This window comes from Lepidochelys kempii, chromosome 14, assembly GCF_965140285.1.
Source record: "Lepidochelys kempii isolate rLepKem1 chromosome 14, rLepKem1.hap1, whole genome shotgun sequence".
Classification (NCBI taxonomy): Eukaryota; Metazoa; Chordata; order Testudines; family Cheloniidae; genus Lepidochelys; species Lepidochelys kempii.
In genome coordinates, this window is record NC_136393.1 from 37,799,809 (window position 1) to 37,811,554 (window position 11,746).

The window sequence follows — 11,746 nt, forward strand, 5'->3', positions numbered from 1 at the left end:
TAAGGCATAGGCAACCTAAGTATAGGCCTAGGGCCCAAGGCCTGCACCCCATTCTGGGGGGGGGAGGGTGCATGAGGCCAAAGTTGAACGAGTGGCAATGTGACCTCCCATGCACCAGGTCACAACACAGCTCACTCCATTTTGTCCCCCATGCCATGCTCCCTGTCCTATTGGGGGGGGGGGGGGGAGTGTTAATGAGGCCAAAGCTGAGTGGGCAGAGCACCAGCCTCTGAGCCAGATTAGCTAGAGCTTCACCGCTGATATGCAGGTGTGCGACAGGTAGCTGCTGTCAGTGTCCTCAGGGGGGAGCCAGCCGGGAGAGGGGCAGAGGGGATCCCTAGTGCCGGGGGGAAGACATGAAGGGCTTTTGCCTAGAGCCCAGGGATGGATTAATCCGGCCCCACAAATAACTCCAGGAAACCTGGTGGCAAAGCTCTGACAGCTCCATGGAGTGAAGGGAGCAGAGCCGGTAGCTCCGGCCCAGGACTGGTAGCCAGTGAGCGTGGGGTGCAGACAAGAAACCAGCTCTGGCCAACTGCTCCCTGTGCCCGTCTGTTACCAGAGAAAATCATACACAGTGTCAGTGTCACCGAGAAACGCGGTCTACAGGTCTATCTCTGGGCTGCCTCTCCAGGACCAGGACCCCCATCATCCCTGTGTCCATGTAGACATTGGGGACTCTCTGGAACAATCCCCAGTCTCTGTAGAAACCCCCCCTTCTGCCTGCTCTCTGGGATTGTCTCTTGTCTGTTTGCCCAATGGTACATTTGCTTCTATGCATGACGCTCCCTTAATGCGGGGAGAAGCTGCCCGCGCCCAGGGCAGGTGGGGTCCCCAGGGGGCAGGATCTGGGGCAGGGGCCTGCAGATCGGTGGGTTGATCGCTAGGACCCAGGAGCGGCTGGGGGGCGGCTCTGGGGGGAGGATCGCGGGGCTCAGGCCCGGCCGCAGGAAGTGACTCGCAGCCGCTGCGGGGACTCTGGCTCCCGGCGAGATCCCCGCGCCCCGGCGGCTGGTGCTGGGAGCCCGGAGCCCGGGCTGCAGCCGGGAGAGGGGAACCTCCAGCCGGGCCCTGCCCGCTGCTCCCCGGGAGCCTCTCCCAGGGCAGAGCCCCCAGCCCGGCCAGGGCCCCTTCCCGGCCCGGCCCCTGCCCCGGGGGGCCCCGCTCGGAGGGAAGGTAAGAGAGACCCGCCCCCCCCCCGTCACCCCGAGGCTGCAGGGGGCGGGTTTGGCCCCGGGCTGCTCCCCGCGGAGCCGGCTGCGATTCCCTGCCCCGGGCCCGGGAAAGCTGCCGCAGCCCCCGGTGTGCGCGGGGCGGGGGGAGCCCGGCCGGGCCCTGCTGGGGGTGGGGCTGGGACACCTGAGGGGTGGGGCAGAGGAGGGGGCAGAAGATGGCAGGGAGGTGAGATCAGGGGGTATTGAGGGGGGAACAGGGATGTGTGAGGCCGGGGGCAGGAGGGGGATGGGATGGGGGCGGGGGGAGGTGGCTCTAAGAGGGGGCAGGAGGGGGATGGGATGGGGGCGGGGGGTGGCTCTAAGAGGGGGCAGGAGGGGGATGGGATGGGGGCGGGGGGGTGGCTCTAAGAGGGGGCAGGAGGGGGATGCAGGGGGCAGGATGAGACGGGGGCTGGGCTGTTGTTCCACTGCAGGGAGGTTGGGACGATTCAGGGTGATCAGGGGGCAGGGGGGGAATTATGGGGCTAAGGGGAAAGAGGCTGGAATGGAGGGAAGACATAGGGGGCTCTGGGAGGGACAGGGGGGATGTGGGGAGGGGAGCCTGGGGGGAGACCGAGAACAAGAGGAAACTGGCTGGGGAAGGGAGAGCCCGGGGACAGGGAGAAGGCTGCAGGCAGAGGGGTGGGGAGAAATACAAGGCAGCTCCCCTGCCCCGTGGGGTAAGGGAGGGTGAGGGGGCTGCCCTGCCCAGCGGGGATTTGTTCCCCTACAAATGGTCAAACTAGCAGTGGGGGATGGGCAGGGTGACCGTCCCTCCCGAACTGGGCAGGACAGTCCTGAAGTGCAGAGTTCAAGTCCCGGTCCTGGGCTGAAGGACTCCTGGACACCATTTGTCCCGGATTCCCTGGGCCAGGGCTCTGCGCCTGCCCGAGGCTCCGGGAAGGGAAACGGCTGTGATGGAGCCAGCTCAGGCAGGGGATTTTCAGGGAGCTGCAGGGGGATTTGCTGTACAGGGGGAGGGGCAGGACAGGGTGTGACACATTCAACTTGGAGCATGATTTTCTGAACAGGCCCATTGCCAGGTGGGGGGAGGGGGGAACATTCCCCCCATTTCTGAACCAGGAAACACCCCCCTGGGCAGGGCTGGGAAAAGTGACCAGACTCCCAGTGCTGGAGCCTGACCCCACTGGCCAGAGGCTGCTGTGAAATAGGAAGGGAAGCTGTCGGGATTCCTGTCCCTGCCCCCGGCTTAAGCTCTGCTTCCCGTCTCAGCCTGTGGCTGGCAGGCGAGTGGGAAATGAGAAGACCCTGCCCTGCTTCGTCTGCTGGGGGGGACAAGGAGCTCTCACCTTCTCCCCATGCCTTAAAGCCTCCTGGCTGCTCTGAGCAGGGTGGGGGTGGGATTCTGCTTCTGTGGGCCTCCTCCCCTGTGACTAGAGGGATTGTGGCTGGGGCAGCAGGTGCTGAGTGGGGGAACTGATGTTTCAGATGCCGGTGACCTTCGAGGAGGTGGCTGTGTATTTCACCGAGGGGCAGGGGGCTCTGCTGGACCCCGCTCAGAGAGCCCTCTACAGGGACGTCATGCAGGAGAACCATGAGACGGTGACCTCGCTGGGTAAGAGATTCCTGTGGCCTCAGCTAATGGAAGCCGTGGGGTCTGTGTGTCTGAATCTGGTCACGTTCTTCCCTGGTCTGTTAGATTGGAGGAGGAGGGTCGCATAGTCCACAGCTCCAGTGCACATAGGCGCCGACTCCGTGGGTGCTCCTGGGCTGGAGCCGCAACGGGGAAAAATTAGTGGGTGGTCTGCACCCTGTGGCAGCCAAGCTCCCCTGCCCTACCTCCTACTCTCCCCCGAGCTCGCCGCGTCCCCGCCCCTCCGCCTATCTCCCAGCGTTTCCCGCCCGGCTGCTGCCAAACAGCTGTTTGAACGCTCTGGGAGGGGGGGAGGAGCACAAATGTGGCGCACTCAGGGGAGGAGGTGGGGAAGAGGCGGGGCCAGGGTGGGGATTTGGGGAAGGAGTTAGAATAGGGGAGGGGTGGAGTTGGGGTGGGGACTTTGGGGAAGGGGTTGAAATGGGAGGCGAGGAAGGGGTGGAAAGGGGCGGGGCCTCATGGAAGAGGTGGAGTGGGGATGGGGACAGAGGCAGAGGGGGGTGTCGAGCACCCACGGAAAAGAGGGGAAGTCGGCGCCTATGCCAATGTGAGAGAGACTTGCGTCTCAAGACCCCATTCAAGGGAACAGGGGAGTCAGAAATGGACAGGCTAACTCATTCCCATCTCTCCAGCTGTCCAGGGGCCAGAAGCAGGGTATTGCCCTGTCTGTAATATTTCTCCTTCACACACCGTTCACCTTGCTCCATCTGTGGGGAGGGCTCTAGGTTCTGCAAGCTTGGAAATAGGCAGGAGTTTAACACCTGAACTGTGTCTGTGTGTCAGGAAGTACCCCAGAGCGCATCTACCCTGAGACCTCCTAGTGAGGGGGTAAAAAGAACCCTCACCCCCAAATGTCTGCTGCTCTCAAGGGGTCTGAGTTACCACAATCCCATGTAGCGTCAGGTTAATCTCGGGGAATGTTCCTTGTGAGAAATACTCTACCAATGCTCCATGCACCCTGAGCTTCCCTGATTTCACTCCCTGAGCAGGATTTCCCATTCCCAAACCTGACCTGATCACCCGGCTGGAACGAGGGGAAGAGCCGTGGGTCCCGGATCTCCAGGTCTCTGAGGAAAGTGGGAGCCCGAGAGACACCCACACAGGTGAGGAGTCAGGGAAACTGAGACAGAACCCTCTGGCGAGTGAAGGAAAAAGCTGGGACTCCCAAAACGTGCCGTGAGCGAGAGCCCCCAGTTCTGCCCCATCTCACCCAGATCAGGGCTGCAGTCAGCAGGTGTTGTATCATCAAGGCAAATATCAGTCATGGCTTCCCACCCATCTTGTTAACTGTCGGGAATTTCCTCCCTGACTTTCCTTCCCTGGGAGTGTTTGGGTGGGATGTGGAGGCAGAATCCAATGTCTCCATCTCCCCAACAGTCACTGTGTGGTGTTTTCCCTCTTTGCTATTCCCCTTTCGGTCCTTTCTCCCCGGCACAGGCAGTGACTCCTGTCTGGGTTCTCTCTCTCCCAGCAGGTGAGAGGACAGTGAGTGAGAACAAGGAGGAGAATCAGCAGCAGGAAGGTCCTGGGCAAGTGGAACCCCAGGAGAGGTTTTTGAGAAAAGCTGAAGAGAATTTTTCCCAGGGCTTGGAGCAGGGAAATACCTGGGGAGATCGACACAGCTCAGAGATGCAGCTGGGAAACCATCCCAGGAAGAAACTGGATAAATCCACTGGATGTGGCAGAGGATGCAAGGATCCCAAGGAAACCACAGTCCAGCAGACAAGTCACAATGAAGAGAAACCCTACAACTGCGTTGACTGTGGGAAAAGATTCCGTTTCAGTGCAAACCTTCTTAGACATTGGAGAACCCACACAGGAGAGAAGTCCTATGAATGCTTGGACTGTGGGAAAAGCTTCCGTGAGAAGTCAAACTTTATTACACACCAGAGTCTGCACACAGGAGAGAAACCCTATAAATGCCTTGAGTGTGGGAAAAGTTTTAGTCAGAGGTCATATCTTATGTCACATCACAGAACCCACACAGGAGAGAAGCCCTATAAATGCTTGGACTGCGGGAAAAGCTTCAGTAGGAAGCTATGTCTTATTGTACACCAGAGACTGCACACAGGAGAGAAACCCTATAAATGCTTTGAGTGTGGGAAAAGTTTTAGGCAGTGGTCACAGCTTATGTCACATCACAGAACCCACACAGGAGAGAAGTCCTATAAATGCTTGGACTGTGGGAAAAGCTTCAGTAGGAAGCTATGTCTTATTGTACACCAGAGAGTACACACAGGAGAGAAACCCTTTAAATGCCTTGAGTGTGGGAAAACTTTCCGTCACCGCTCAAACCTTATTAAGCATCAGAGAATCCACACAAGCGACAAACCCTATAAATGCCTCGACTGTGGGAAAAGTTTCATTAACAGAATAAAACTTACTAGTCATCACAGAATCCACACAGGAGAGAGACCCCATAAATGCTTTGACTGCGGGAAAAGCTTCATACACAAGTCAAGACTTATTGTACATCAGAGAGTCCACACAGGAGAGAGACCCTTTATATGCTGTGAGTGTGGGAAAAGTTTTATTCGGAGCGCAGAGCTTATTAGACATCAGATCACCCACACAGGAGAGAGACCCTTTAAATGCCGTGAGTGTGGGAAAAGTTTTAATCATAACTCAGCGCTTATTACACATCAGCGAACCCACTCAGGAGAGAGACCCTATGGATGCCTTGAGTGTGGGAAAGGTTTTATTGAGAACTCAGCGCTTACTAGACATAGGAGAATCCACACGGGAGAAAGACCCTATAAATGCCAGGAGTGTGGGAAAAGTTTCAGTGTGAAATCAACCCTTAATACACATCAGAAAACCCACACAGGAGAGAAACCCCATAAATGCTTGGACTGTGGGAAAAGCTTCATTCAGAAGTCAAAACTTAGTGTACACCAGAGAGAACATACAGGAGAGAGACCATATAAGTGCCTTGACTGTGGGAAAACTTTCATTAAGTGCTCAGACCTTATTAAGCATCAGAGTATCCACACAAGCGACAAATCCTATAAATGCCTCGACTGTGGGAAAAGTTTCACTGACAGAATAAAACTTACTAGTCATCAGAGACTCCATACAGGAGAGAGCCCCCATAAATGCTTTGACTGTGGGAAAAGATTCATACACAAGTCCAGGCTTATTGTACACCAGAGAGTGCACACAGGAGAGAGACCCTTTCAATGCCGTGAGTGTGGGAAAAGTTTTAGTCAGAGTGCAACGCTTATTACGCATCAGCGAACCCACACAGGAGAGAAGCCCTATGGATGCCTTGAGTGTGGGAAAAGTTTTATTGCAAGTTCAGCCCTTACTAACCATAGGAGAATCCACACGGGAGAAAGACCCTATAAATGCCACGAGTGTGGGAAAACTTTCCGATACCGCTCAAACCTTACTAAACATGGGAGAATCCACATCGGAGAGACACATTATAAATGCCTTGAGTGTGGGAAACGTTTTGCTGACAGAACAAAACTTACTGTTCATCAGAGAATCCACACAGGAGAGAGACCCCATAAATGCTTAGACTGTGGGAAAAGCTTCATTCAGAAGTCAAAACTTATTCTACACCAGAGAGTGCACACAGGAGAGAGACCCTTTAAATGCTTGGAGTGTGGGAAAAGCTTCATTGAGCAGTCACAACTTATTCTACACCAGAGAGTGCACACAGGAGAGAGACCCTTTATATGCTGTAAATGTGGGAAAAGTTTTATTCGGAGCACAGCGCTTATTACACACCAGAGAACCCACTCAGGAGAGAGACCCTATAAATGCCTTGAATGTGGCAAAAGTTTTAGTCAGAGCTCAAATCTTATTGCACATAAGAGAACCCACACAGGAGAAAGACCGTATAAATGCTTGGACTGTGGGAAAACTTTCAGTCAGCGCCCACACCTTACTAAACATGGGAGAATCCACACAGGAGAGAGACCTTCTAAATGCCTTGACTGTGGGAAAAGCTTCAGTAAGACCTCAGAGCTGACCAAACATCAGAGAATGCACAAGGGTGAGAGACCCTAGGAATAGCTTGGCTGCAGGAAAAGATTCAATTTGACTTCATACTTCAGTGACCCACACAACAGAGACCTTGAATGTGGGGGAAGGTTCATTTGGTGCTCCTGGAGTATCAGGCATCCGCAAATCTGCGCAGGGAAGAAATTTCTGAGATGTTCTCAGTGTGGAAAATGCTCCAAGTGGAGTTAACACCATGTTGGACATCAGAGACTCCTCCACACAGCAGGGAAATTCTCTCAGGGCCCTGACTGGGGCTGGCCATGGTGACAAACCCATTTCCTCGTTCCCACACACATCCGGGGCATTTGGCTCCCAAGGACCCAACTGCCCATTGTTGGGGTGAGGATCCAGCAGCAGCCGAGCATCAGCTGGTCAGTGACCCTCTGGGTCTGCCTGGTCTAAGCAAACCCCAGGCAGAGGAGGAGAAGCCCTGATCAGCCCCTCCTCCCTGCTGCAGCCCTGGCTGCTGAGCTGATGGGCCACAGGGCGGGTAAGGGAGAGAGAGAGAGAAACTCCTCCGGCCGCTTCCTCTGCCTGGCTGAAGTTCCCCCCCTCTCCCATCCCCTCCCAGATGGGATCCCCCTGCCATGGAGAGGAAGAGAAGGATACTTGGTCCAGGACCCACCTTCACTCTAGACCCCTGTCCCCATCTCCCAGCCGCTTCACTCTAGACCTCTGTCCCCAATGCACCAGCTGCTGGTCTGGGCTCCACCATTTACTTGGGGCTGTTCCCTGCAGGGGGAGTGTCCCTGGGGGCTGGTAACTCCTCCCTCCCCAAATCCCCCAGGGTGCTGGGCTCCGGGGATCAACCATTAGGGGACCAGGGTGATGGGTTATGGGGAGGACACTGGGGGCTGAATGGTTGGGGCTGGTGGAACTGGGAAGCAGGGGGAGCTGGGTGCTGGGCTGTCGAGTGTTTGGGGATGATGGGATAAGAGGCGAGGGAGAGCACAGGGGTAGAGAGGTGCTGCCTCCTCACTCTCCCCTTCTGCCCCTTCTCCCTGCCCCCGCTGCATTCAGACAGCACCATTAGCAGAGACTGATTCCCACAGGGCCTTTTGTTGGAAGTCTGGATTTCCCACCTCTGCTACAGCAGCATCAGCCTCTGAGAGGGAAGCAGCGTTGCCTAGTGGATAGAGCACTGGCCTGGGGCTCAGGAGACCTAAGCTCTGTTCCCAGCTCTGCCAGCAGCTTGCACGGTGACCTGACACAAATCTGTGCCTTCCAGAGAGGGAATAAATGGGGAGTGATGATATCAGCCTCCGAGTGGTTGGGATTAGCTAGTGCGTCTCCTTTGTTCCTCCTCTCCTTTTTTTATTCTAGACTGACCCTGAGCAGTTTATTCCAATCGTTCATTAGCAAAGTGATTGTTAGAGTCACTTAGTGGCCCCTTTGGAGTGAGATTGTCTCATTCCCAGACATCCTCACCTTGCTCCATGTTATGCTGAAAAACATTTAATTTTTTGTGCTGTTTCTCCCTTATACACCAGAATTCAATAGATTCTATAAGAGCTGGAGCAGGGCTAGTAAAATAATGTGGTGTTTTAACTTCTGTGCTATATGAGGGGGATGGGGTGAGTCTGGGGGATTCCCTCCTGCCCCCATCAACCTCACACATCTTCTCTCACAGAGCAGCCTCTGCCCAAGCCGTGGAGAGTTTATCCTTTTCCCTTTCTACCCCTCCACCTTCATGTGTGTCATTTACCAGTGTCCTTTGCCCACCATGCTTAGGAATCAGGCTTTGATTTCTTTGATCCTCAATCAGGCCCCTGGGTGCTGGAGAAGAAAATGTCACATTCCTGAAGGGGGAATTCAAATGAACCCCAAAGCACGGTTTGAGCTGCAAGCCCAGCCTCCAGGTATTGGTAAAGTGACATCTGGAGTTTTTCCAGCTAAATCCAGATCATTTGCAGATAGGAAGTTTTTGATTGTCTTTTTTTCCTCTTTTATGATGATGATGCTGCTGCTGCTAAATCTTTTGTCAATAACAAAGCCAGATAATGCAGTGGTGCTGAGTAAAGCAGCTTCAGGCTGATCAGAAGGAAATGGGTAAATTTGTTCTCCAGATTTTGAGTCTTAAGATTCTCTGGATTTCACCTCATGAATTTGGGAAAGTGGTTTGTAGCCCACCCTGCATTGTGGATTTCTTTCTTTCCCGAAGGCTGTTCTGTCACATATTTTGATATTAAATTAGTTTGACAGGTATGGGCTGTGGGTGAACCCCCACTTTGGGGAAGCTAGCCTGCTGGCCCCACCCCTCCTCCCGAAGCTCTGCTCCCCCCGCACACTAGAGCCCCCAAACCAAACCCCCCGATACCAGAAGGAGCCATGACACACACACACCATGACCAGAGGAGCCCCGGCTTGCCCACCCCAGGCCAGCCCCCAAAGGCCCAGCACCGGGCTGAGCGCCACACCAGGCGGCTCCCCCACACCGGGCCATGGCGGCCTAAGCACCTTTGCAAGCCGCTCCCCAACGAGCGCCAGGTTGAGCCGCTCCCACCCACCCCCCACCCGAGCAAGCACCAGGCCAAGCCGCTCCCCCACACCCACCCGAGCATGGGACCATTCCACTCCCTGCCCGAGTGCCAGGCAGAGCTGGTACCCTCCTCCCCGATCTGAGCCAATGGCCTCAGTGCCCAGCCAAGCCGCCTCACTCCCCCGCCCCCCCCTAGACTCCCATTCCCGCCGTTTGCTCACAGCGTCCCTCCTCACTGCCCCGCCCCTGAGGAGAAGCGACATGGTGAGCAGTGGGGACCTGTGGGGGGAGAGGTGGAGTGCAGGCAGGCAGGTGGCAGCACAAGGTGGTGGGTGGGTGAGTGGGGCCTCACGTCCCTCGGGGGTGCCTGCGCCAGGGAAGGGACCTCAAAAGACAAATGAGCACTTGCCAAAATAGTCCTTTTGATTTTCTTTTCACGTTTCCCTAGCCTTTGTCATGAGATTTTCTTGTTCTTTAATCAAAGAAAATGATCAGTATCTATCCACAAAAACACTGAGGGCGAGTGCTGGATACACACTCCAAGAGGCAGGGACTGAAACGGGGAAGGAAGTTGCTGCCTGATCCCTGCAGAGATGTAAGATACACTCAGGAGGGTGGGGGGATGGGGGGGTTGGACAGGGCCTTGTGTGACGTTACACCCCATATTCTTCATAGAAATATTGTTATGATATGACTATGGCATAGCGAAGATATGTTTTATGCAAGATGGGTCATGTGCGGTATCATTGAACGGGTTATGATCTACTGAATGTGTTTATCCAATTGGAAACATGTATCGTTTCTGTATCTGAAGTTAGGAATATTGACTATGTAACAATTACAACTGTGTGTGTATTTGGGGGAACACCCACCAGACAGTCGGCAATCAGCCTGGATGGGCCATTAAGAAGGACAATAGAACTTTCAAGACACTAATCTCCTGCCTTCCGGAGAAGCTTCCTGGGATGCTGCTTTGACCCTGCAAGGTCAGGTGATGAGGTCACCTGGTAAGGAGTCCCGCCTTGGACACTGCTGGTACTTTTCCACTAGAAACAAGGGATTCCCGCCTTATGTAAATTCTATTTAAGGCTGGGAAGTAAGGCAATCCGGGGTCTTCTCCACTGCCTGCCTGCCCGCCCAAGAAGGAAGACTGCTAAAAACACCTGGAGAAACAAAGGAACTAAGCAGGGGAAAGGCAAGGGCTGAGTCCAGGCTGAGACAGGGGTCTAGCCTGTAAAGAGACATAACTGGACCTCTGAGCTGTAGGAACTCTGCAACCTGCCTAAAACAACATTTAGGGTGAGAAGGTGGAAGTGGCCTATTCTCAACAGTTGCCAAGAAGGGGTGAATGTCAACAGGGGGGAAATTATTGTTTGTGGTGCTAACCTAATCACCTTGATTTGGCCTCATTAGCACTACATACAGTAATTTCCCCTCTGTTGACATTCACCCCTTCTTGTCAACTGTTGAGACTAGGCCACTTCTACCTTGATTCAATGGACCTCGTTAGACTGACCCCCCACTTGGTAAGGCAACTCCCATCTTTTCATGTGCTGTAATATATATTCTGCTTAGTGTATTTTTCACTCCATGCATCAGATGAAGTGGGTTTTAGACCACGGAAGCTTATGCCCAAATAAATGTGTTAGTCTCTAAGGTGCCACAAGGACTCCTTGTTGTTTTCGCTGATACAGACTAACACAGCTGCCACTCTGAAACCTAAGCTTAGTTTGTGTGGGTTTTTTTCATTTGTTTCATTTGCTCAGTAATCTGCTTTGTTCTGTTTGCTATCCTTTCTAATCACTTAAAATTTACCTTTTGTAGTTAATCAACTTATTTCTTGTTTATACCAAAACCCAATTTGTGCAATTCAGAATGGGGGAGAAAGCCGTGCATGTCTTCCTGCACATTGAGGGAGCGGGTGAATTTCATGGCTTATGCTATATGGATTTCTATACAGTGTAAGGTAATATAATTTTGGGTTTACACTCCACAGGGGGTGAGCACAGGAGTGCTGGCCATTGCCCAAGCTGAGTCCTCCCACCGAGAGCTGTTGCAGACTCTCTGTGAGCTGGGTGTTGGATGGGGTGGGGGTGGAGGATTTAGCTTTTATTTCTTGCTTTGAAAAGAATAAAGTTGAATTTAGTTTCTCAAACTCCCAGTGCCCCTTGTCTTGAATAATGGGGGGGAGGGAGAATGGTCTTTGATGGTCTCACTCAGACGCTGTCTGGCTGTCACCCATTGACGCAGCTGGGGAAAAGGCTGGTATCATTCTGGGGTGTGTTAACGTGAGTGTTGTAGGTAAGTTGTTGGAGGTCGTTGTCCTGCTCTGCTGGGCACTGGGGAGGGCGCAGCTGGAGTCCTGTGTCCGGTTCTGGGTACCACACGTTAGGAAAGATGAGGACAAATGGGATTGAGTCCTGAGGA

General features: G+C 54.0%; 1 protein-coding gene across 3 annotated transcripts; it reads left to right on the forward strand.

Annotated features, from left to right (window-relative positions):
- Nucleotides 1-917: 917 nt before the first annotated feature.
- On the forward strand, nucleotides 918-11,474 carry LOC140898389 (uncharacterized). 3 transcript variants are annotated; one of them, XM_073312161.2, is made up of 4 exons: nucleotides 918-1,176; nucleotides 2,664-2,790; nucleotides 3,819-3,932; nucleotides 4,301-11,474. In XM_073312161.2, exons 2-4 carry the CDS (start codon nucleotides 2,664-2,666, stop codon nucleotides 6,844-6,846), a joined length of 2,787 nt encoding a protein of 928 aa, XP_073168262.1. In that variant the 5' UTR covers nucleotides 918-1,176; the 3' UTR covers nucleotides 6,847-11,474. The 3 variants fall into 3 exon arrangements, with proteins under 3 accessions (XP_073168262.1, XP_073168264.1, XP_073168266.1); XM_073312163.2 differs by having other exon boundaries at nucleotides 4,304-11,474; XM_073312165.2 differs by lacking the exons at nucleotides 2,664-2,790; nucleotides 3,819-3,932.
- Nucleotides 11,475-11,746: the final 272 nt, after the last annotated feature.

What these genes read in the sequence shown, in the direction of transcription:
- LOC140898389 (XM_073312161.2), top strand. Translation starts at nt 2,664, where the DNA reads ATGCCGGTGACCTTCGAGGAGGTGGCTGTGTATTTCACCGAGGGGCAG. An exon ending in TGAGACGGTGACCTCGCTGG is followed by an intron (nt 2,791 to 3,818) that starts GTAAGAGATTCC and finishes CTCCCTGAGCAG; the next exon opens with GATTTCCCATTCCCAAACCT. An exon ending in CCCGAGAGACACCCACACAG is followed by an intron (nt 3,933 to 4,300) that starts GTGAGGAGTCAG and finishes TCTCTCTCCCAG; the next exon opens with CAGGTGAGAGGACAGTGAGT.